The 25174-nt window shown below is 34.6% G+C and overlaps 1 protein-coding gene across 2 annotated transcripts in view; it reads left to right on the top strand.

The window, feature by feature from the left end:
* The window catches only part of wnt7bb (wingless-type MMTV integration site family, member 7Bb), a 40492-nt gene extending 15825 nt beyond the window's left edge, over nucleotides 1-24667 (top strand). For both annotated transcript variants that reach the window (XM_051884959.1, XM_051884958.1), the window contains exons 3-4: nucleotides 18073-18344; nucleotides 23334-24667. In XM_051884959.1, the coding sequence (XP_051740919.1) occupies nucleotides 18073-18344; nucleotides 23334-23813 (752 nt within the window). In that variant the 3' untranslated portion in view covers nucleotides 23814-24667. The remainder of the gene's footprint in view (nucleotides 1-18072; nucleotides 18345-23333) is intronic.
* Nucleotides 24668-25174: the final 507 nt, after the last annotated feature.

Genomic DNA, 25174 nt, shown 5'->3' with positions numbered 1-25174 from the left:
TGCAGAACATTTCTTTCCTTTGATTTTGGGGTGAATGTGACTAATGGGATGAATATGATCAGCTAAATGTTGATTTATGTGATGCTTTAATCAGTGTATATGTGGATGTTGTTGAAGTATTTTGGGATGCCTGCAGCGATGATGGAAGCGTGTTTTGTGGCTTCAGTTCTGCACGAACTAGAAACAATGTAGTGAAGATAAGCGTCTACTATAAATGCTGCTTTGATTACAGGGGATTCAGTCTTTTACTGTGACAAAAACTCTGAACTTAGAAACGGGCGAATGTGCTGATATGAAAGAAGGCTGTCTTTGTGCTGTGGGCAAACCCTGGTTACACACGACACGGTTTGCATGCACACACTTGACCCTCGAAGGCTTGCGAAAGCATGTTTGTGTTGCTGTGATTAATATAGTGCTGATTCACCTCTATTCATTTGATTACACATTGACCGCACACACACACACACTAAGTTAAAAAGATGCTATCAGCTACGGCTTACGGCACAAAAATTTGATAGGCTATGTTTGGAACAGCGTACTAACTATTTATGCAGTATATAGTATGCAATTTTGTGCATGCAGAGTTAGTTTTGCACTGGAGTTTAATACTGGCAGTGAGGAATTTTGATGCTTGCTTTATAAAACACCACCAAAAGTGAAATTGTGAATGCATTGGCCATCTTGGCAACATGTTGAAGACTCTGCCACAATAGTTCTGTTGCTCTCTTTTTCACGCTCTCTCTCCCTCTCTGTTGTATTTATACAGTTGAAATGAGCTACAACCAGGCAAACATTTGCATTTTCATGGCTTTTGTGTGAAGAGGCATTCCTGAGTGGGTTGCAGGGCGCTTTGCTCTTTTACACTGTCGTTTATACATTTCCCCTCATTTGAAAGTATTTTGTCGCTGTTAAACTGTGGTCAGACTGTGACTTCACTCCAAACGCTCTGTAAACTTCCATCACTTCAGCCCCACAAAACGCATCGCAGTTCTTTTGAAATTTTACACTCCTGTGGTGAATCTTTGAACTTTGTTGAAGGGTTTGTTTACTCTTGTCTAAAATATGAACTGATGGAATTCTCATTTATAAACTACTTTTATTGGATTTTGCAGTTCGTCCTCTAGTCGAAAGCAAGGCCGTAACCATGTCTTGAACATTGGGGGGGACCAAAGTTTTTTGTGTATTTTTTTTATAGTTCAATGCAAAAGGAGATATTTTCTTTAAAGAATTCGCTGTTTAAGGACCACAACAAATGGCTGGTAGGGACTACAACAAGCTTCTTCCGGAGTTAGTGACATCAATAACCCTAAAATTTACATAAACCCCGCCCCTGAGAACACACAACAAAGGCCATGTTGGGCTGCTTTAGAGAAGAGGAAGAGTTGTTGTAGTAGAGTGTTGTTGACATGCCGTCACTTCACAAACGAGGGTCAATTCAATGCTGGATTTGCACAGAAGATTAACATGATGGCACATGCTAGTCGATGAGTTGAATCAACTCCACAGCAACTACATAAATTTATCCACTAACCATTCAGAAACGTCCAGTTTCATTCTAAAAGTTGTAACTTCTTCCTGAGTCTCTCCATCAGTGTTGAACAATGTAAGGCTGAACACCGTTACTGACAATCCTCATTTTGGCTGCGTGAGATTCTCCAGCTTTGTTGTTATTGAGCAACCGAAGCACGAGCTGTTAAAGCTCCGCCCTCTTCTGGAAAGGGGGCGGGAGCAGCAGCTCATTTGCATTTAAAGGGACACACACAAATACGGCATGTTTTTGCTCAAAACCCAAAAAGGGGCAAGTTTGACAAGCTATAATAAATGATCTGTGGGGTATTTTGAGCTGAAACTTCACAGACACATTCTGGAGACACCAGAGACTTATATTACATCTTGTGAAAGGGGCATTATAGGACCCCTTTAAAGAAATAAATAATTAAAGGATTAAAAGAGATTTAAGGGAAAGAAGGCCCTGGAAAAAAACAGCTATGTATGTAGTAAAATGTAGTAAAATTTTCCTTAATCCATATTTTAAGCCTCCACAACAAAACAAAATCTTAATAATAACTTCCCCTAGCTTTTTTTGATCATTCAACTTTTGTAAATAACTAGAAAAGTTGTTCTCTGTGATTCAAAAAATATTTAGTAGGGTTAACTTAAGACTTATACACTGTAAAAAGTAATATGCTCTATCAACTTGTGGCAACAGATTACAATCAATATTATTAATTAAATTCAACATATAAGAATTGAGTTAGAATTAATCAAATTAGTTCTTTAAATGTCAACCATTTAAAATGTGTAAAATTAGCAAACACCATTACAAAAACCACAAACTGAGATAAAAAGCAAAGAGTCAAACTGGCCAATTAAATGAAACCCAACATGTTCAATAAAATCAACATCAACATCTAAACCTGTGTTAATTCTTGTGTTTCTCTTTCCTTCAGGGATTCTGCTTGTTTTCATCAGGTGTCTTCAATGTTGGCAATAAAAAATAAAGAGTTCTTAATTCATCTTCGACGTCTGTCTGTTATTCAGATATTACATTTTACTTAAATTTTACTAGTTTTAAATGGTTGACATTTAAGGAATTAATTTGATTAATTCTAACTCAATCCTATTTGTTGTATTTAATGAATAATATTGCTTGTAATCTGTTGCCAAAATTTTATGGAGTAGATATAGCATATTATCTTTTACTGTGTAGTTTACCTAAATGGTGCAACTATTATATCACAAATCTTTTTACGTCTTTTTCTGTAGAACTCAAATTTCTAAAGTTGAGTGAATGAAAAAATGCTATTGGAAATTGGTACTAAGTAATATTATGTTATGACTGCAGACTACAATATGACACTGAAAACAGTGAGACAATTTTAACATAAATCAATTTGATGCAATGTTTACAAAACATTATTTCACCAACCTGTTAAATGCAATTTAAAAAAAAAATGATCAAAATTTCTCTTAAATGGATAGTTTCTAAAAACTTCTCTCATTATTTTCTTCCATATTATGCTCATGACATTTCTTCATACATTATACATTTATGATACAATTATTTTATCCATTAAATTCAAAGCACATCAATTTTTTTTTTGCAACATGGTGTCAATTTGAACATTTTTAAGGCAACATGAAAACAAAATTGCCTATTTTTTTGTGTAAAATTCTTCAGCGCAAACAAAAAATGTTTTTAGTTTAATCTTTAATCTAAATGTATTTTTTTTCAACTGACATCATTAATCCCTCCTACTTTAAACCCCTCCCCTCCAACCACCTGACATCATTCTTGTATGCCACACCCACTTTTCACAGTCCAAACCATTTTTGTTTGATTAAATCAACTCCCATCCTTCGCTTCGATTACCCTGTTTTGCTTGAGCATGTACAGTTGCAGTAAAATCAGCTCAGAATGGCTTTTATGTTGACTTTGGTGTCGGATGTTGCTGCATTTATTAATGTTTTGCATGTCTCTGTATTTATTTTATCATGTTTTTATTTTAAATGTAGGTTACATAAGTTTTACATAAGGTAAAATGTAAAAGACAGCTATATTGTGGTGTTTTAATGAACCTGGAAACCAATATACTGAACCATATAGCAGCTTGAGAACCCTTTACAGACAAAATGGTTCTTTACTGAAGCTCAAGTGCTGCTAAAAAACGTTTTTAGGAGTGTAGAGCATCTCTGAAGTAATGGAGGTCTTTGAAATGTTAGTAATGTCATGCATATGTGGCTCCTTTTCCATTTCAGTTCGACAATAAGTGAACTTTTTCTCATTCCCTACAAAACAAACATGTGGTTCTGTGCGTGAAGCCTGTGAAGTGTCCATTTGTGTTGCAGTCAAAGGAATAGTTCAGCCGAAACTGAAAATGACAACAGTTTCAATGGCTACATTGTGTTGTGACGGTTTTTCGACGTTGTGTGCTTGCGACGTGGAGCGTTTTTGCTAAAAGCCCTTTGAGAGTTGATTTTGTATGGTCTGTTGGTAAATGACGTTTAGAAGTCGCTCTTTAGTCTGAGGATGAAGTCGATTCCAGGAATATCTCAATCCATTCATAATGGACTGTATGAAACGCCTCATGCACTGAGACTCCAGGACTTTTTCTAATTGTAAATCCTCCAGATTGTAACCACTAAATTGTTCCTGCTCGTAAGGAGCGTCGGGCGGCCGCTAGATTCCGTTGTTTTCGAAGAGATGATGATCAACAGACCGCAGAGTTAATTCTCTTTCTCTCTCTCTCTCTCTCTCTGGTCAGTTTGGGTACATTTGGCTCTTCTCTTCGCCATTAATAGCTGGGTTATTGAGCGCCCGAAGAATTGACTCAAGGAAGGATCCGGTTTCAGTCAAAATGAAAAGGGCCAAAGTGGATCCTCAATTTCAAAAACGGTCTGTAAATAAATGTGGAGCTGGCAGGGCACATGTACACTGAGAATGACAGAGATGAGTCCGAAACCCATGAGCTGCCTGTCTAGGTCCAATGTGAAGTAGAAGACGTATACTAATGAAGCGCTGCATGTGTCCTTCATAGAGAAGACAGTTCCAGAATGCATTGCAACGTGCTAAGTGAAAACATCTATCCGACATGGAATATATTTTAGAGAATATAATTTTATTGTATTATAGTTATTTTTATAATTGCTATTTTTGTGCTTTGTTTTTAATAGTCTCTATAAGTACATTTAATTCAATACAAAAATATCAAGTATTATATGTAATTATATACTGTATATAATAATATTATAAATTATTATTAATAATAATTATAAATTCTCTAATTTTGTAATTTATTTGTAATAGTTTTTATACATACATTTAATTTGATACAAAAATGTCAAGTATTTTATGTAATTATATACTGTATTTAATAATAATATTATCAATTATCAATAATAATAATTTATAAATTCTCTAAACATTTATTTTAATGCTATATTAAAATAAATGTAAACATTTATAAATTTATATGCTATTTTATTTATTATATATATTATAATATTTGTATTTATTTTACAATATAAAATATATTTTTATTTTTATTAAAACATTATCTATATATATATATATATATATAATTATTTTACATTTATTTTTTAGGTTAATTTTTATATGTATTATTATATATATATTATAAATATATTCATTCCATACAAATAGTATAAAAACAAATTCTATAGTAATGCTGTATTAAAATAAATGTAAACATCTATAAATTTATATGCTATTTTATCTATTATATATATATATATATATATATATATATATATATATATATATATACATATTATTTTATAATATAAGATATATATTTTTATTAAAACATATATATATATATATATAATTATTTCACATTTATTTTATAGATTAATTTTTATATATATTATTATATATATTATAAATATATTCATTCAATACAAATAGTATAAAAAATTATATTAATATAATTTATATATATATATATATATATATAATTTCTAAATTAATAACAAAAATAATTTTTATATATATTACAATTATATATAATTATATACAATTTTATGTATAATAATATTATTATATATATATAATATATTATATAATATTTTATTGACATTTTTATATATATATATATATATGTATACGTGTGTGTGTGTGTGTATATTATATATGTGTATATAATGTATTTGTGTGTATATATACATATATATATATATATATATATATATATATATATATTCTTTTTTTCCCCGAAGTATATTTTATTCAGTACCAAAACATTTCAGTAACTATTTTTCATCTTAATAAAAACAGTCTTGTAGAGAATGTAATTTTTTTTTGCACGAACTGTTTCTTTAATTGTACACGTGTATCTTACAATCGTGTAAGATCACAAAAGTTGTTTTAAAACGAGAAAACTGATAATATCTGTTAGTTTTTAGTGGGATTAAGTGTCTTTTGAGTGTGTGTACACAGTGTGAGTGTGTGTGTGTGTGTGTTTGTACACAGTGTGTGTGTGTGAAGGTGCTGACAGAACGAAGCGCTCGCTCACTCACACACCTTTTCCTCTCACAGCGTGTGTGTCATCCAGGTGATTCATGGCGTTCGTGTGAAAGAAGTTTGTCGGCAGTTTCAGAGAAATATTATCAGAGTTCGACCTCTCTTGCCCTTCCTCGTTTCACAAGACGCTTTGCTCTCGGGCAGGTGAGCCTCTTAACCACATGAAGAATTCCCAATCATTCTCCAAACCACACTAAAAGCCCCGGAGAAGATTAATACGGCTGCCGGAATCCAGAGGAGCGCCGTCAGAGCGTGCCGATGGCAGCAGACGATTTACACTCGCTTTCTTCTTCCGTATCCGAGTCGCTGCAGGTCACAGACTGAACCTACAGCCAACTTTCATGACTCAGAAGTTGCTCTTTTATTGCTTTTTATGGAGTTCTCAGTTATGTTTCATTGACTTATTAATGTTGTCTCAGATGATTCTGTAACAACAGACACAAATCAAGTCAATCATTGCCATCAAAGGGACATTTTTGGTTTTATATATATATATATATCTTTTATTGAATCCAAAAGGTTTTAATTATATTTTGCTACATATAAAGGTATTTTAAAGATTTTGAAGTGTCAAAAGGTCATTCGGTTTAACCGTCCAAAGGCCAATACAGCCATTTCATTTGTGATTAAAATATCTTAAAATGTAATAAATGTATATATTTTTTATTATGGCATGATTTTATAACATCATATATCAACATAGTGCAAAATGGTGTTAAAATTATGTGTAGAAGTCGTTGCTTTCAAGTCGAATTTCATTGATGTCATTCGGAGTAACCAATATAAAGGGACCATTTTGGATCAAGTCATGCGGTCAATATCATGTGACAGGATGTGACATCATTCAGACACCAGCAAAGGATCACATGCTCATGAAGCAAAGTAACTAACTCTCTCTTAACTGTTTGAAAAATTCATGTTTTCACTTGATTATACGCATGTCCCGAAACATCAGGTCATTCGGTGCAACTGCTGTAAAACATGGAAAATGTTGTAATATTTTAAAAACTTGTACTAAATATAAAATGTTTGACTGTCAGTCTGTTAACATTGTTTGAAAATATCGTCATTCGGTATAACCAAAAGTGTCATTCGGTGAAACCGAAATTTTGGTAAAACCGAATGACTTTTTTGGTGACAAATTTTGTAAAAAATGGCAAAAGCAGTGTTAATTGATTATAAAAACCACATAATCTCATTGTTAACACTTAATAAAACTTAAAAATTAATTATATCTCCATTATGTTTTTTGACTCTAGAGGAGAAACATGTGAGAAGCAGAAGACTTCACTCTCATCTTGTTTTAAGGATGATCAGATGTTTCACTAAACAACAGAAGAACTGATGAACTGAGTTTAGGCCGGATTGGATTGTGATCCGTCTCTGGTTTCACGAGTTACAATTATGCAATTATTTTACTATATTTAAGGTCCGTCTAAAACATTTCAGGCCTCAGCGTTCTTTTTTAATTAATTTCAGTATTGTGTATCAGACCACAGAAGAAGAAATCAGCGTTGTCTGTGTGTGTTTCCAAAGTAAACTCAGGACGGAGATCCTTCATGAATCAGTCGTTCGTCGTGTTCAGAGTATGAAGCTCTGGTGGATGTTTCTCGGCTGCTCGTTGTTGTTCTTTGCATCGATCGCCAGCGCATAAGATGAGCTCTGGTTAAACGGACGTCTTTCTCTCTCTTCATTTGTGGTGAAATCATATCCTCCTGGAACACACAACGCAGAATTTTGCAAAATCTGAACCTAATTGCACATTACTCTCCAGTGAAGCCGAACAATATACTGAGACAGTCTTCTACAGAACAGCAAACCATGAGGTCTGATTTATGACAGAACTGACTTCATCAAATGCAATATTCTCTAGAATGCTTTTTGATTTGATCCTCTTTCACAAAATATCATGAAGACACACTGAGTCACTGCTGTGTCCTAGAATTTACAGAAATATCTGATTAGAGTTAATGCATCAGCACCTCATAATGTGAATGACATGTGCTTATATATGTATATATGTAATTTTCATATAATAATCTAAAAATTAATCTAAAAATGTATTATTATAATATATATATATATAATTTTTATTTTATATACATATATATACATATATATATGTGTGTGTGTGTGTTTTGCTGTTGCAAATATATAAAAATATAATTTTTTTTTTTTTTTTTACTTTTTAATTTTTTTGTTATATATAACATGACATGCACTTTTTTTACAGGAAAATATATATAATTTTCATATAATAAAAAATAAAAAAAAATATTTTAATATATATACAGTATATAATGTAATGACATGTGCTTTTATATATAATATATATTTATATATGTATACAGTATATATTTAATGTTAATATTTAATGTAATATTTAATGTATACTATTTAAAAATGAATTCTTATCATTTTAAAATAATAATATAAATATTAATTTAAAATTATATATAATTTTGTTTATTTTTTACTTATTTTTTATTATATATATAACATGATGCACTTTTTTACACTGTAAACATTTATTTTTTGAAGTTAAAACAAAGATTATTGTACATTTTACAACAAAATATATATCATTTTCATATAATTAAAAAATTTATATAAAAATTAATTATTTTAATATATATATACAGTATATAATGTAATGACGTGCTTTTATATATAATATATATTTATATATGTATATATATTTAATGTAATACTTATTTTATTTATGTATACTATTTAAAATCTAATTCTTATAATTTTAAAATAAAAATTAATTTTTGTTATAAACATATATAAAATTTCCATCATAATTTTGTTTATTTTTAACTCTTTATTTTATTTTTTATTATATATGACATGGCATGCACTTTTGTACACTGTAAAAATATTTTGTTAAGTTAAAACAAAGATTATTGTAGTACGTTTTACACAAAAATACTATTTCAGTCATTCTACTTCAAAATTTCATGGTTAATTAATGTAATTAATTGTGAAATTCACTAGCAATTTTTGAGTGAAAATTGTTTCTACACTTTTTTTCCCAGTGTAGCAGAATGAGAAGGAAGTGTTCCTCAAAGTTATCACAAGGAAATCTCAAGCACATGCATTTAAGCATGACATCCAACTTCTTACAAGGAATTTAATGTCAGGAGCTCCCTGGAATTATAAGCTTGCATTAAATCATGGAACATGTTGTGAGTTGCAGCCGATCCTCCTGCTATTTCTAGCATGCAGCAGTTGAAGGGTCGACGTCTGACAGGTGTTCACGGCTGACTCTCATTGATGAAGTACAGATTAGTCAAATCAGCCTGAAGCCACAGGAAAGAGATAGACATCTCCTCTGGAGGGATTCCTGTTAAAGGAATGAGTGGGATGGCCAGTATATCCGTATGGAAATGTGTGTGTTTACTGCAGGTCAGGGATTAGATGTTCTCATCAGGGATTGAGTGAGAGCAGAAATGAAAGAGAAGCAGGAAAATAATGAAGAGATACGAGGTCCGCTATGAACTCCTAAATGTTTTTAAAAAATGAATATGGTTTTATTTATAACTATATAGTTATTTTAAATATTTATTTATTCTTTTTAAATTATATATATTTTTTCCCTTTATTATGACAGGAAAGTGAAGCAGAGACAGGATGAGATAGGAGAGAGATTTTTATTTTTAATAAATAGTCAGATATATATCAATTTAATTTTTATGCATAGTATTTATGGTTTTATTTAATTTAATTTTATGTGCACTATTTATACTTTTATTATTATTTTCATATCATTTTTATTTATTTTTAATTGATTATATTTATATATTATATATGTATATCATTTATAATATTTACATTTATAATATAATCAATTAAAATTAAATAAAAATTATAAGAAACAACAATAAAAGTATAAATAGTATACATAAACTTGTATAAAAATAATAAAAACAATATTTTTGTTTCATGTTTTATTATTTTTAATTGTTTGTTTATATGTATAATGTATGTATATATAATATATTTATAATATTTACATTTATAATATAGTAAATAAAAATTATAAGACACAACAAAAGTATAAATAGTATACATAAACATATATAATAATAAAAACATTATAATTTTGTTTAGTATTTATGGTTAAATATGTATTTAATGTATACTATTTATACTTTTATTGTTTCTTATAGTTTTTATTTATTTTTAATTGATTGTTTATGTGAATATATAATGTATGTGTATATATTATATATTTATAATATTTACATTTATAATATAATCAATTAAAATAAATTAAAACAAAAGTATAAATAGCATACATAAACATATATAATAAAAACAATATATATTTTTATTAATTTTTTATATTGTTTAATATATTTATTATGTATCCTATTTCAATTATTTTATTATTGTTTCTTATAATTTTTTATTTATTTTTAAAATGTGTTTTTATTATCTATTTAAAAAAACAATTTTATATAGTAGATTATATGTTATATATATCTTTTTTTAATTTTTCATTATAATTTAGATTTTTAAATTATATATATATATATAATTTTTTATTATTATTGTATTTTTGTGTGAGTGTATGTGTGTTGAAGTGGCACAGGGCCTGTGTGTGTGTGTGTGTGTGTGTGTGTGTGTGTGTGTGTGTGAATAGAAGACAGTGCTGATTCAGCGAAGCCTCCTCCTGTATGGCTGATGGAAACAGGATGTGAGAAGATCCGATGAAAGCTCTGTCTGTCACTATCAGATCATCACCGCTCTTTTCTGATTGGACGCGGGCGGAACTGGACAGGTGGACAGACTGTAACTCTTATCATGGACACTTTAAATATAAAGAGCTCAGATTTCCATGCGTCCTGAACACGTCTGATAAAAGATCTGTGGTTGGCTCTTTGATGTCTGATCTTAAAGATTGTTCATATCTGAGCGCTTCTGAACAATAGAGCAGGAGTGAGAGCTGATCTGGACAGAGTCGTGATTAAAGAGCTGCTTTACATACAACAAGAATGATCTAGAAACACAGACGCTCACGATGCAAAACTGCTGTCAGTGCTGGAGGACGTTTGTGAACTTGCTCAAATCGTTTTAAATTCAGTCAGAAGTCACTGATTGACAACATTATGATCTAGTGCATTAGCTCAGTGAATCTGGTTTATTCTTCTGAGGGTTAGTGTGTGTCAGACCAGAACTGCCCGTTTCCCAGCCTGTGTGTGTGTGTGAGTGAGAGTGTGAGTGAGTGTGTGTGTGTGAGTGAGAGTGTGTGTGTTTGAGTGTGAGTGTGTGTGAGTGAATGTGTGTGCGAGTGTGTGTGAGTGAATGTGTGTGAGTGTGTGTGCGAGTGAGAGTGTGAATGAATGTGTGTGAGTGTGTGTGTTTGAGTGTGAGTGAATGTGAGTGAGTGCGCGTGTGTGCGCGCATGAGTGTGTGTGTATGAGTGTGTGTGTGTATGCGAGCGTGACTGTGTGTGTGTGTGTGTGTATGTGAGCGTGAGTGTGTGTGTGACTGAGTGTGTGTGAATGTGAGTACGTGTGTAAGTGTGTGTGTGGTTGAGTGTATGTGTGTGCAAGCGTGTGTATGTGTGCGAGCGTGAGTGCGTGTGTGAGTGCGAGCACGAGTGTGTGAGTGAGTGTGTGTGTATGTGCGTGCGTGAGCGTGTGAATGTGTGTATGTGTTTGTGCGGCGAGCGTGAGTGTGTGTGCAAGCATGTGAGTGTGTGCGAGCGTGAGTGCGTGTGTATGTGTGAGTGTTTGTGTGAGCATGTGAGTGTGTTTGAGTGTGTGTGTACCTTTTTGAATTTATTTGAGTGTTTTTTTTTTCATTTGTTTTCAATTATCTATATTTTTTTAATATTATATAAGAAATAATGCCAAAACATGATATTCTAAGTAATGTTAAGTTCGCTCAACTTGATGTCTTTATTACTCAGAACAGTGTAATGAGTTTGATCCAGAGATTGTTAGTTTGAACTCTTCTTCATCGTGGCTCTTCTCGATGCTCTCTCTGACCTCAGATGATTGGCAGTTTGAAGCAGCGGTCAGATTTAGCGCGTCCTTCAAGCTCACTGCATCCCTTCGGCAGCTTGAATGGAGCAGTCGGTGCTGCCCAGGCCATCCCAGGGTTCAGCGGGATTGTTTGTCCGCTCTGAGGTTGTAAATCTCCTCAGCCGTGTCAAACGTGATTTGTTTAGTGGTTTGCTCTCGTCCGTCCGAGCCAAAGCGGTCAGTCGGCATGACGGACGCAGTCTTCCACCCACCGTCTCTACGTAAGGTCAGCAGATATCTACGTAAAACGAGGGTAAACAGAGACAGAGTGCTGCTCTTCCACAGCGATCTTGGATTCTGTCGCAGACACTTGCCACTAAACTCTATTAGACATCTGTTTTAATATTCCTCTGTTCTTCCCTTCCAAGTTCTTTGAGGGTTTTCTGGTCAGTCCAGTTTTCCACTGGCAGGGTTCGAGGCTATCCCAGGGTGCTTCTAGCTGGAGTGGAGTCAGGGCTTTGGTTCTGGCCTCCTCAGATGTGCTTTATTCACTTTGGCGTTTGTGAGTATATGGCCCTCGCGCACCGTTAACCCGATGTGGACAGCGGCCTGATTGGGTACCGCCTGCGCGATGGATGGGAAAGATTGTGAGGCAGGGCAAGACTATATTTTAGGAAAATTCTGGAAATTGAAAGCGGGAAGTTTTGTTTGTGAGCTTGCTTTTCAAGGGGTAGAGTAATGTTGTGCTCAGTGGGCACATGGTGAGATTATTTATTTATTTATTCAGTCGTGTAAAATTTTTTGTTTTAAATTATATTACTATTGTATATTACTTTTAGATTATTATACTATTTTAAATATTATACTATTTTTCTATTATAAATATTTATATTCATATATTTTGTGTGTATATGTATATTTATATATGCATTAAATATTATTAAAACATAATTTTATAATATTTTAAGTTTATTATTTTATTACTATATTGATTGTTTAAACAAATTTAAATTGTAAAAACAAAAAAAATTGTCGAAAAAGATTAAAACATAAAATGGAGGATGAGATTTTCTGAAGAATTTATTCGCCTTCTGAATCAAAGAGTTTTTGTAAGAAAAATTAAAATAAATTAAAATAACTATCTTCCAGCAGACGGCTGTACGCATTGATTTGCGGCGGAAGAGTGACCTCTGACCTGACCGTCAGAGGATTACTCAAGTCGACTTGTGCAGTATGCGTATGGTTATCCACCGGAAGCTAGTTATTTGAATTTAAAAACTTTTAAATATGGATATTTTTTGTACAAAAATGCATCGCTTTGCTTCAGAAGACCTTATTAACCCACTGGAGTCATATGGATTATGACTTCACCCCTTCACCCCTTCACTTCATTATAAAGGTTGGAAGAGCCAGGATATTTTATAAATATACACTATATTGCCAAAAGTTTTGGGACGGCTGACTTTATGTGCACATGAACTTTAATAACATCCCATTCTTAATCCGTAGGGTTTAATATGGAGTTGGCCCACCCTTTGCAGCTATAACAGCCTCAACTCTTCTGGGAAGGCTTTCCACAAGGTTTAGGAGTGTGTTTATGGGAATTTTTGACCATTCTTCTAGAAGCGCATTTGTGAGGTCAGGCAGTGATGTTGGTGAGAAGGCCTGGCTCACAGTCTCCGCTCTAATTCATCCCAAAGGTGTTCTATTGGGTTGAGATCAGGACAGTCAAATTCTTCCACACCAAACTCGCTCATCCATGTCTTTATGGACCTTGCTTTGTGCACTGGTGCGCAGTCATGTTGGAACAGGAACGGGCCATCCCCAAACTGTTCCCACAAAGTTTCGAGCATGAAATTGTCCAAAATGTCTTGGTATGCTGAAGCATTAAGAGTTCCTTTCACTGGAACTAAGGGGCCAAGCCCAACCCCTGAAAAACAACCCCACACCATAATCCCCCCTCCACCAAACTTTACACTTGGCACAATGCAGTCAGGCAAGTACCGTTCTCCTGGCAACCACCAAACCCAGACTCGTCCATCAGATTGCCAGACAGAGAAGTGTGATTGGTCACTCCAGAGAACACGTCTCCACTGCTCTAGAGTCCAGTGGCGGCGTGCTTTACACCACTGCATCCCACGCTTTGCATTGCACTTGGTGATGTAAGGCTCGGTGTAAGGCAGCTGCTCGGCCATGGAAACCCATTCCATGAAGCTCTCCACACACTCAGCATGCGCTGACCCCGCTCTGTGATTTTACGTGGCCTACCACTTCGTGGCTGAGTTGCTGTTGTTCCCAACTGCTTCCACTTTGTTCTGATACCACTAACAGTTGACCGTGGAATATTTAGTCATGAGGAAATTTCACGAATGGACTTATTGCACAGGCGGCAACCTATCACGGTACCACGCTTGAATTCACTGAGCTCCTGAGAGCGACCCATTCTTTCACAAATGTTTGTAGAAGCAGTCTGCATGCCTAGGTGCTTGATTTTATACACCTGTGGCCATGAAAGTGATTGAAACACCTGAATTCAGTGATTTGGAGGGGTGTCCCAATACTTTTGGCAATATAGTGTATCTCCAATTGTGTTCGTCTGAAAGAACAAAGTCATATACACCTAGGATGGCTTGAGGGTAAGTAAATCATGGGATCATTTTCATTTCCATCAGCAGCCATTTTCTCTGTGAAGAGTGTGTGTGTGTGTGTGTGCTGAATGCATCCAAACGCTGGTCTATGGCAGCCACTTTTCTTCTTGGCAATGATCTTTTTTTTCTGCTTTTGCCATTACACTGGCACTGTGTGTATTTGTGTGTTTGAGTCAGAGACTTGAACATGCCAGTGTGTGCGAGGAGTGTAAGTCTTTTCTGCCATCACAAGTTGGCTGGTTTATAGCAAAGTCTATAGATATACAAAGATGGTGCACTCATATTACATATGAACGGGTGAAACTGCAATGTGCAATATGATGAAATAAGTCCCGCCTTCTAAATAAAAGAGCCAGTCGGTGATTGGTTAAGTCATCGCATCACTGCAGATGCTGAAAAATAAGCTTTTTTTAATGCTATTTGAGCATAAGAAACAACATTTATGGGACAGTTTATGACAGATTTTGTTGCTGATTTGAAATATGTTATTTAAATGTGAGTTCGGAAAGCAGTTTTTGAGATGAGACTTTTGGTCTTGGATGCCTGAAACAGCTGCCTGAAGGCGAACAGACTTTGTTTATATTCACCAAAATGACGCATGATTGGTTGTATTTAATAAACAAAATCAGAAAGGAGAGATTGATTATTATGGTCTACATGTGACGTTTTGCACAAACAAATTTTGAAGGGTGAATCTCATCCAAAATTACACTCCAAAAGATATTTTAGAACCTTTTTTTTTTTTCATTGTAACATTTATTTTCATGCCACTCTCCTCCAATTCCTATTACCATTAGTGAGCAGTGTTTGGCTTTTATCAGTGAATTCAGATTGTTCAGCTGATATGCTGTGTTTGCTCCACGCGTCATGTGAAATGAAGCTCCAGATGTGTGTGTGGAGCAGCGAAGGGCCAGATCGACCTCGCTGTGTTTCATTTGGTGGGTTTGTAAGGTGCTCTGGCAGGAGAATTCAGCACTTTGGACAGCACCTTGGCTTTGCTTTCTCACACTCTGAGAATCCTCCAGCTCCACATCTGCGGCCGCTGTTCAACAGCTGCAGTCGTCTCGCCAAAGGTGTACAGAAACTCTATTCAGAGGCCGGGATGAAACCTCATCACATATCTTTCATCTTTGGAAGCTAATCATGAATTCTCATTTAAAATTACTTCATGTTTTTATATTCCATACACTAGAGTCCATTCTCATTTTTAATCATTATGTAAAGATACTGAATCATGTTTTCTTAAAGACATCAAATATCTGAACACATCAACTGATTTTGCTGCTCATATTAATTATGAGTAAACGTGAGTGGCACATGCAAAGGTTGCTGCCATTATATTGGTGTTCTGACTGGTTGCTAGGGTGTTGTCATGCAGTTGCTAAGGTGTTCTAATTGTTATTTAGCACAGTGCTATGTTTTGCTAGGGTGCTGCTCTGCCGTTGTAGAGGTGGTCTAATTGTTTTTTAGCACAATGTTATGTGGTTGCTAGGGAGTTGCTATGCTGTTTCTTCTGCGTTCTAACTTGTTTTTTTTAGAACAATGATATGTGGTTCCTAGGGTGTTGCTATGCAGTAGCAAAAGTGTTCTAATTGTTATTTAGCACAGTGCTATGTGGTTGCTAGTGTGTTGCTATGCTGTTTCTTCTGTTCTAATTTGTTTTTTTTTTAGAAAAATGTTATGTGGTTGCTAGGCTGTTGCTATGCAGTTGCTAAGGTGTTCTAATTTGTTTTTAGTACAATGATATGTGATTGCCAGGGTGTTCTGGCTGGTTGCTAGGGTGTTGCCATGCAGTTGCTAAGGTGTTCTAATTGTTATTTAGCACAGTGCAATGTTTTGCTAGGGTGCTGCTCTGCAGTTGTAGAGGTGGTCTAATTGTTTTTTAGCACAAAGTTATGTGGTTGCTAGGGTGTTGCTATGCTGTTTCTTCTGTCTTCTAATTTGTTGTTTTTTAGAACAATGTTATGTGGTTGCTATGCAGTTGCTAAAGTGTTCTTTTATTGGTTTTTAGCAGTTATGTGATCGCCTGGGTGTTCTGGCTGATTGCTAGGGTGTTGCCATGCAGTTGCTAAGGTGTCCTAATTGTTTCTATGCTGTTTCTTACTGCATTCTAATTTTTTTTTTTAAAACAATGTTATGTGGTTGCTAGGCTGTTGTAATTTGTTTTTAGTACAATGTTATGTGACTACCAGGGTGTTCTGACTGGTTGCTTAGATGTTGCTATGCAGTTGCCAATGTGTTCTTTTTTTGTTTGTTTTTTTAGCACAGTTATGTGATTTCCTGGGTGTTCTGACTGGTTGCTAGGATGTTGCTATGCAGTTACTACGGTGTTCTTTTATTGGTTTTTAGCAGTTATGTGATTACCTGGGTGTTTTGGCTGGTTGCTAGGGAGTTGCTATGCAGTTACTAAGGTTGTTCTTTTATTGGTTTTTAGCAGTTATGTGATTGCCTGGGTGTTCTGGCTGGTTGCTAAGGTGTTGCTATGCAGTTGCTAAGGTGTTCTAATAAGTTTTTAGCACAATATTATGTGGTTGCCCAGTGTATTTTGGCTGGTTTACTATGCTGTTTTATATGAGTTCTAATTTGTTTTTTAGAACAATGTTATTTGGTTGCTAGTTGCTATGGTGTTCTAATTTGTTTTAGTAGAATGTTATGTGATTACCAGGGCGTTCTGACTGGTTGCTAGGATGTTGTTACTAAGTTATTCTTGTATTGGGTTTTAGCAGTTATGTAATTGCCTGGGTGTTCTGTTTTGGCTGGTTGCTATGCAGTTGCTAAGGTGTTCTAATCAGTGTTTGGCACAATATTATGTGGTTGCCCAGTGTATTTTAGCTGGTTGCTAGGCAGTTGCTAAGGTGTTCTAATTTGTTTTTAGTACAATGTTATGTGATTGCTAGGGTGTTTTGGCTGGTTGCTAGGGTGTTGCTATGCAGTTGCTAAGGTGTTCTAACCAGTGTTTGGCACATTATTATGTGGTTGCCCAGTGTATTTTAGCTGTTTGCTAGGCTGTTGCTATGCAGTTGCTAAGGTGTTCTAATTTGTTTTTAGTACAATGTTATGTGGTTGCCCAGTGTATTTTGGCTGACTGCAAGGGTGTTGCCATGCTGTTTTTTCTTCGTCCAGCATGTGAAAATCACATAGTAACTTAGTAATGTTAATCACTCAGTAAAGTAACAGCACGCCTCTCCTCAGCAAGACACATGATATGATGGTTTAATAGACAGATATACTTGGGTTTGCTTAAATCTCTAACCCGTCATATGAGCAACAGTAAAAGTGATGCTAGCTTTACTACTACCACTATTTACCACAAAATATTGATTTTGCTAGTTTGTGCATGCAAATGTGTTGGTGTTCGAGTCCTGTTGAGCAGATATCACAGCTTGTTCCCTCTTCCCCCCAGGCAGCAGGGAGGCGGCATTCACCTACGCCATCACCGCCGCTGGGGTCGCCCACGCCGTGACGGCCGCATGCAGCCAGGGAAACATGAGCCACTGCGGCTGCGACAGGGAGAAACAGGGCTACTACAACCAGGAAGAGGGCTGGAAATGGGGCGGATGCTCGGCGGACATCAAATACGGCATCGAGTTCTCCCGAAAGTTTGTGGACGCCCGGGAGATTAAAAAAAATGCCAGACGGCTGATGAACCTTCATAACAACGAAGCTGGCCGAAAGGTGAGGCTTTATTCTTAAACATTTTGATTCAACATTTAGCGACCTTGTTTCTGCAAGACCATTCATCCAATGTTTTGTTTGACTGCACGGTTGGGAAAATCGTCCAGACAATGCTTCTTAATCTGTTTAGACTTCAGAAGCTTTTCTGAAAACTTTGAAGCTCCAAAGAGTTTTTTTGGCCAACGTTGACTTGAAGAAACAAATAAAATCTTTGGGGAAAACATCTCATTTGTTATTTCTCAAGAGCATTTTAATTTGACAATTTACCAACATTTGTCGTGGTCGTCTTGCAGAAACATTTATCCATTTTGTTTGACTGCACGGTTGGGAAAATCTTCCAGACAATGCGGATTAATCTGGTTTAGATGTCAGAGGCTTTAACTTGGAAGGACTTTTTGGCCGACATTTAGTTGAAGAAACAAATAACGAATTCTTTCGGAAAAGTTCTTATCCATTAATTCTTGTTGAAAAGACAAATGCATTTAGAGCGTTTTAGCAATTGGCATGTGACGTGATTCGTCTTCACAGTCCTCCAATACAGTTCGCTCAAGTGTAGTTCGTTCTTCGTATATAAAACGGGTGTTTCAGGTGGCAAACCGTGGATTCGTTCACCAGACGAGTGCTTGAACAGTCAGCCATTTTCAGCAACTCGTTTCGCTTCAGCCAATTACTGTGTGCTTTCTCGGTTCGCGCCTTGATGCCGGTTCAAGCTCGGTTTGGCCGCTCGCCGCTTTGGCCATGTTTGTTTGTTTGATAGCTGTTAGTCATCCAAGAACACAAAACAACATGCACTGAAACAGCAGAACCGCATGCACTCCGGTGACAAATGGATCTAATTAATAACACAAGGCTTTATGGTGTGAGCGAGCCTAAGCCGAGCCGGGATTGAGCCCCAGGTCCGCGGTTGCCAGTTGGAGCCCGTCCAATCCCATCGCGGGCCGCTGTATGGAATCATCAAGTCTAAAGCCTGTAACAGGATATTATTGCGAGTCTTTCTGCAGCACTGAAAACACAACCCTCGCTCCATTGAGTCAGGCTTTTATAGAGGACCCACAATGGCATTCATGGAGCCATAGCATCATAGGGTAAGGGGGGACGGGATGTACCATATGACTCTGGATGGGGGAAGATGGAAGTTGCCGCTCTGGAATTTCAATTGCTATCATACGTGTATGTGGTTGGAGCGATCCGGGGCCAGAACTGGTCCACATTAGCGCTGTGGATGTAAGCGTATCCAGGCAAATGTAAACAGCACTGCGGGCCTTCGGACGGCTTGTGAAGTAACACATCGTTCATTTTGAAACGCCGTTGCCTGCGGGCACACGTTGGCTCGGTGTACGTTGAATCAACATTGGTCATGAACGTATTTCTCTGCAGAATCAACATTGATGTATTGAAGCCACGTGGAACTGATTTCAATAGCGTTACGGGTGTTCAGATAATCAATGTTTTACAGGGAACGATATGTTAATTGGTTAAGTAATGGCTGAAAATCCAGTTTACATTTTATGAAATAAAATTACTGCTTGGCAAAATTGATGAAACATTCTACTCGTTATTAAAGGTCCTAAAACCTGCCTTGCTTAAAATATATATAGTATATTACAAGATGTATATTTTTTATGTTTATATTTTACATCATTATATAAAATAATATATATGCAAGTGTATATATATATATATATATATATATATATATATACACACACACACTATTATAATTTTCTTTTTTATATATTATTTAAAATTAAATGTACATATATATCTATATTTATACATAAAATTATAGGTAGATATTGTACACAAATACGTATATACATTTATATATATATATATATATATATATATATATATATATATATATATACAGTGAAATAAAGTACTAAAAATAAAAAATAATATAGTTATATATAACTTTATATGTACTGTATATATATATATATACACACACACACTTATATTTTTCATTTTTATATATTATTTAAAATTGATTTTACACATATCTATATTTACATATTTAAAATTATATTTAGATATTTACACAAACACGATTATGTATGTATGTGTATATATATATATATATATAGTGAAATAAAAAGTACTAAAAATAAAAATCTAAAAATGATATATAACTTTTTATAAGTTATAAGTACTGTAAATATATAACATGAAATATAAATATATAATGTAAAATGAAAAAAATATATATAATTTTTATATGTACTGTGTATATATGCCTTAAAATGCTGTCTGTATAGGCAGCTCACTAGGTTTTGGAACAAGTACATTTTTAAATTGTAAAATCACATTGCAATAATATATTTATTCTGTTCATTTTTAGCATAATTCAATCAGTGCCCAATTAGGAACCATTTTTTATTTAAAATGGAAAACTGGCAGCATTCATATGAGTCATAGGGAAAGGCTAGGAAGTACAGAACTTTAATGTAGACGTTTATAAATGTCTTGCCAGAACAATCCCTCCGACCTCTTTTGTTATTGCACAGAACCGGTTGAAATGGAGAGCTCCCAATCGGCTTTTACTGTCAATGTCCTCGCGTGGGTCAGGATGGTTTTGTGGGATTGATCGATTAGTTTACATGTGTTTTCCAGGGAAATGATAATTGCTTTTGGTGAGGAGTCGTGCCAGACAGAGAAAAGGGTCTGGAAAAAGTCTTTCATCGTTTCATACAGTATTGATATCCAGTGTAAATCTAAAAATAAAACATTTCCTTTTCTTTGCAACATACTGTACATGCAGTGCAGATACGTTTTTGCTTTCTCCCTTTCTCTTCCGCTATTCGTTTGCTGATGGTCGTTCTTAGCTTCATCATTGCAAAAGGTCTGCAATGCATTAAAAAGCTCAATAATCCACTTCTAACGTGGAGTATCGTGGTGTTTGGCTGTAGAAGATTTATATTTATTTTTCCTGCTACAGATGTGGTGTGCAGGAAGGTAGAGAGAATTACAGAGTAGGTTTGATGGGTAACTGGCAGAGAGCTGCTCGTACGGATCAGCGGCGAGCCGTCTGAAGTCTCCGGCAGTATTAATGTAGCACATTAGATCGTCGGTATGCCAGCGTATGGTTTTTCCACTGCATGTTCATTCGCTTGTTCTCCAGACAGCTCAACGCAAACCATAAAAAGGCTGACTTCCGAAAGCTGTTGGTATGTGCTGTGTTTTTGTCTCCAGAGTGTTCAGAATAGCATACTAACTATTTCTGAAGTATGCAGAACGTGCACCATTTGTGAATTTTCTGTATGCTTGAAATATATGTGAGAGATACTGTGTCCCACAATGCAGTGCGATCGACTTGAATGAACTGTAGATAATGATAATTTAAACCCTTCTTGACTGACATTTTTACACAGAAAATTAGTTTAAAAATGCAAAATAATTGTTTTATGTTTAAGATGTGGCCGCCACTTGACACGCTGAACACTGCATTATTCATTCCATTTTACATACAGTATTTTATTTATTTAATTTTATTTAGGCAGTATACAGTAAACTTGGATTTTATATCGGATATTATATTGGATTTGCATCTCTGTGCGCTTGAACGGACACATACACACAAAATTATGTCAAAATACCAGTCTCGGCAGATATTCTCGTAAACACAGTTGGTTATGTCTTACGTGAACGTAAAGAGTTGAGAAAGAAATCTGATGTGTATCATTATATTGGATCTGTGCATTCGGTCTTAAAGTGACAGTAACCTATAAAACCTGCTGCTGAGGCATTAATGTTAATCAAACCACAAAACAACTTTAACAAAGATTCATCTATATTTCATTTACACAGTGAACACTAGAGTGTTATTTTACATTTAAGCCTATAATTATAATTATAATGCAATATTATACAATAACTATTTTTTTTAACATTAGGCTATATAGCTATTATTGCTTTCCGGGATGTTATATTATATTATATTATATCATAATGCATATTATAAAATATTTTATTATATTATATTATATCATATCAAATATGATTTAATAATGTAAATGCATATAATAAAATATTATATTTTATAATAAAATATAACTTGAATTATATTATAGTAGTATTACATAAAATATTATTTAATATATAACTGTTTTTTAAACATTAGGCTGTATCGCTATTATTCTATTCCGGATGTTATATTAATTATATTATATGTGACCAGTCATAAGTCGCACAGGTATATTTGTAGCAATAGCCAACAAAACATTGTATGGGTCAAAATGATCAATTTTTCTTTTATGCCAAAAATCATTAGGATATTAAGTAAAGATCATGTTCCATGAAGATATTTTGTACATTTCCTACCATAAATATATCAAAAATGTATTTTTGTGAGTGGATATGCATTGCTAAGGACTTCATTTGGACAACTTTAAAGGCGAGTTTCTCAATATTTTGATTTTTTTGCACCCTCAGATTCCAGATATTAAAATAGCTGTATCTCGACCAAATATTGTCCTATCATAACAAACCATACATCGATGGAAAGCTAATTTATTCAACTTTCAGATGATGTATACATCTCAATTTCAAAAAATTGACCCTTATGACTGGTTTTGTGGTCCTGGGTCACATATTATATTATATTATATTATATTATATTATATTATAATACATATTAGAAAATATTATTAGTTAAATATGATAGTAGTATTACATAAAATAATTTGCAATATATAACTATTTTTTTTAAACATGTTTGTATGAGAGCTGTTCAGTTATATATTACGGACAAAAAGCTTTGAAAGAAGAAGTTCTGTGTTATTTAAGATGATGTACAAAACACTGGTTCATAAAATTGTAATCAGCTCAGCTGGATCTCTCAAATATTCAGCAAGTTTAATGAAACAGTCATTGTTTTGTCACCCTCAAATTTGCATCATGTGACTCCAGAAGACTTTTATGCTGTTGTTTGTCTTTTTATATGTTACTGTTTGTAAATGATAATCTCACCGAGACTCATGTTTTCCGCAGGTTCTGGAAGAGCGAATGAAGCTGGAGTGTAAATGTCACGGCGTGTCGGGCTCCTGCACCACCAAAACGTGTTGGACCACATTACCGAAGTTCCGCGAGATCGGCTACGTCCTGAAGGACAAGTACAACAAAGCGGTGCACGTGGAGGCGGTGCGCGCCAACCGTCTGCGGCAGCCCACCTTCCTCAAGGTGAAGAAGACGCACGGTTACCAGAAGCCCTTAGAGTCGGACTTGGTCTACATCGAGCGCTCGCCCAATTACTGCGAAGAGGATGCCAAAACGGGCAGCGTGGGGACGCAGGGGCGGCTGTGCAACCGGACGTCGCCACACACGGACGGCTGTGACCTCATGTGCTGTGGGCGGGGCTACAACACGCATCAGTACACCAAGGTGTGGCAATGCAACTGTAAATTCCAGTGGTGCTGTTTTGTGAAATGCAACACCTGTAGCGAGAGGACGGAGGTTTTTACCTGCAAATGAACGGACGGGAGGAAGCCAGTTTTGCACAGCAGAATGTATATTTGCTTTAACACAGAGTTAAAATACTAAACTCTATCAGTAGGTACGAGCCCAGAAGTACATGCACTGACTCACGCTGAAGGACTGCAGGATACCAGTGCATTCTGGGATTTGTAGTGTGCTCGTTTCGCTCATCTAGGGATTCGGCATAAGACATTGTCTCGTCTGGAGACGCCGCGTTGGGCGGCACAAAGGAACTCGTTGAGTTGTGTTTAAGGAGCTCAGTGCAAATCGAGGATGTATAAAAGCCTTCTAAATGCCAACTGGAACCTGGTAGAGTATGTTAGTTATCCAGTCACACTGGATCTGTCTGTTTGAACACTGAAAATAAATTATTATATATATTATATGTTATAGTCTCCTAAGGAACCGAAGTGCTAACGGGTAGAAATGTCTTATTTTGTACTAAGTGTAAAAAAGAGAGAAATGGAAACAAAGACTTTGTAGAAACTCGTGACTAAAGATGTCTTACAGAGGGAAGCGAAAAGGCCCCGTATTTTCCGACAGAAACGTTTAATGGCTAATGATGTGTTGACTTCCGAAACCACTGTCTTTTTTTTTTTTTGCTCGGCTGATGCATGTTAACATCGGTTCATCTTTGCTGAAATCTAGCCGTAGTTCTCATTAAGGTATGCGATAGACATTTGGGCCACTTTTTTCTTTTTCCAACTTAGCTAAACCAGTGTCTACGATTCAAAGATCCTTCCTCAGTTCATGAAATGTGGAACGAGTATATTTCTGGATATGTTACAGAGTGCTGCACTGATATTTTTTCTATTCAGATAAGATGCAATTAAAAGTAAAATAAATATCAAGTTGACTGACATGTGCAATGTTATTGCAGGGGAAAATAACACTTCTGTAGTCTGGGTTATGAAACGCTGATTCTCAGAATTGTACAATCGTACAAAAATTAAATAAAAATGCAAAAAAATTATATATATATATATATATATATATATATATAGCAATACATTTTTTATATAAGTTATATAATATTTTAAAAATTACAAAAGATATATATAATATTAATAGATACATATAATTATATTCATGCATTATATTATATATATAATACATATATATTATATAAAATATATTATAAAAATAACAAATTATATTAATATATATTATATATATATTATATTAATAAATGATTAAGTATAATACATATAATTATATAAATATATTATATAATTCATATATATAATTTATTTATTATATATTAATATATTTAATATATATATATATATAGCAATAAACATTTGTATATAATATAAATTATATAAAAACAGATTATATATAATATTAATAAATAAATG

The sequence above is a fragment of the Ctenopharyngodon idella genome, chromosome 24 (assembly GCF_019924925.1).
Source record: "Ctenopharyngodon idella isolate HZGC_01 chromosome 24, HZGC01, whole genome shotgun sequence".
Taxonomy (NCBI): Eukaryota; Metazoa; Chordata; class Actinopteri; order Cypriniformes; family Xenocyprididae; genus Ctenopharyngodon; species Ctenopharyngodon idella.
The sequence above is the reverse complement of the archived record's forward strand: the minus strand, read 5'-3'. Positions and strand labels throughout refer to the sequence as shown.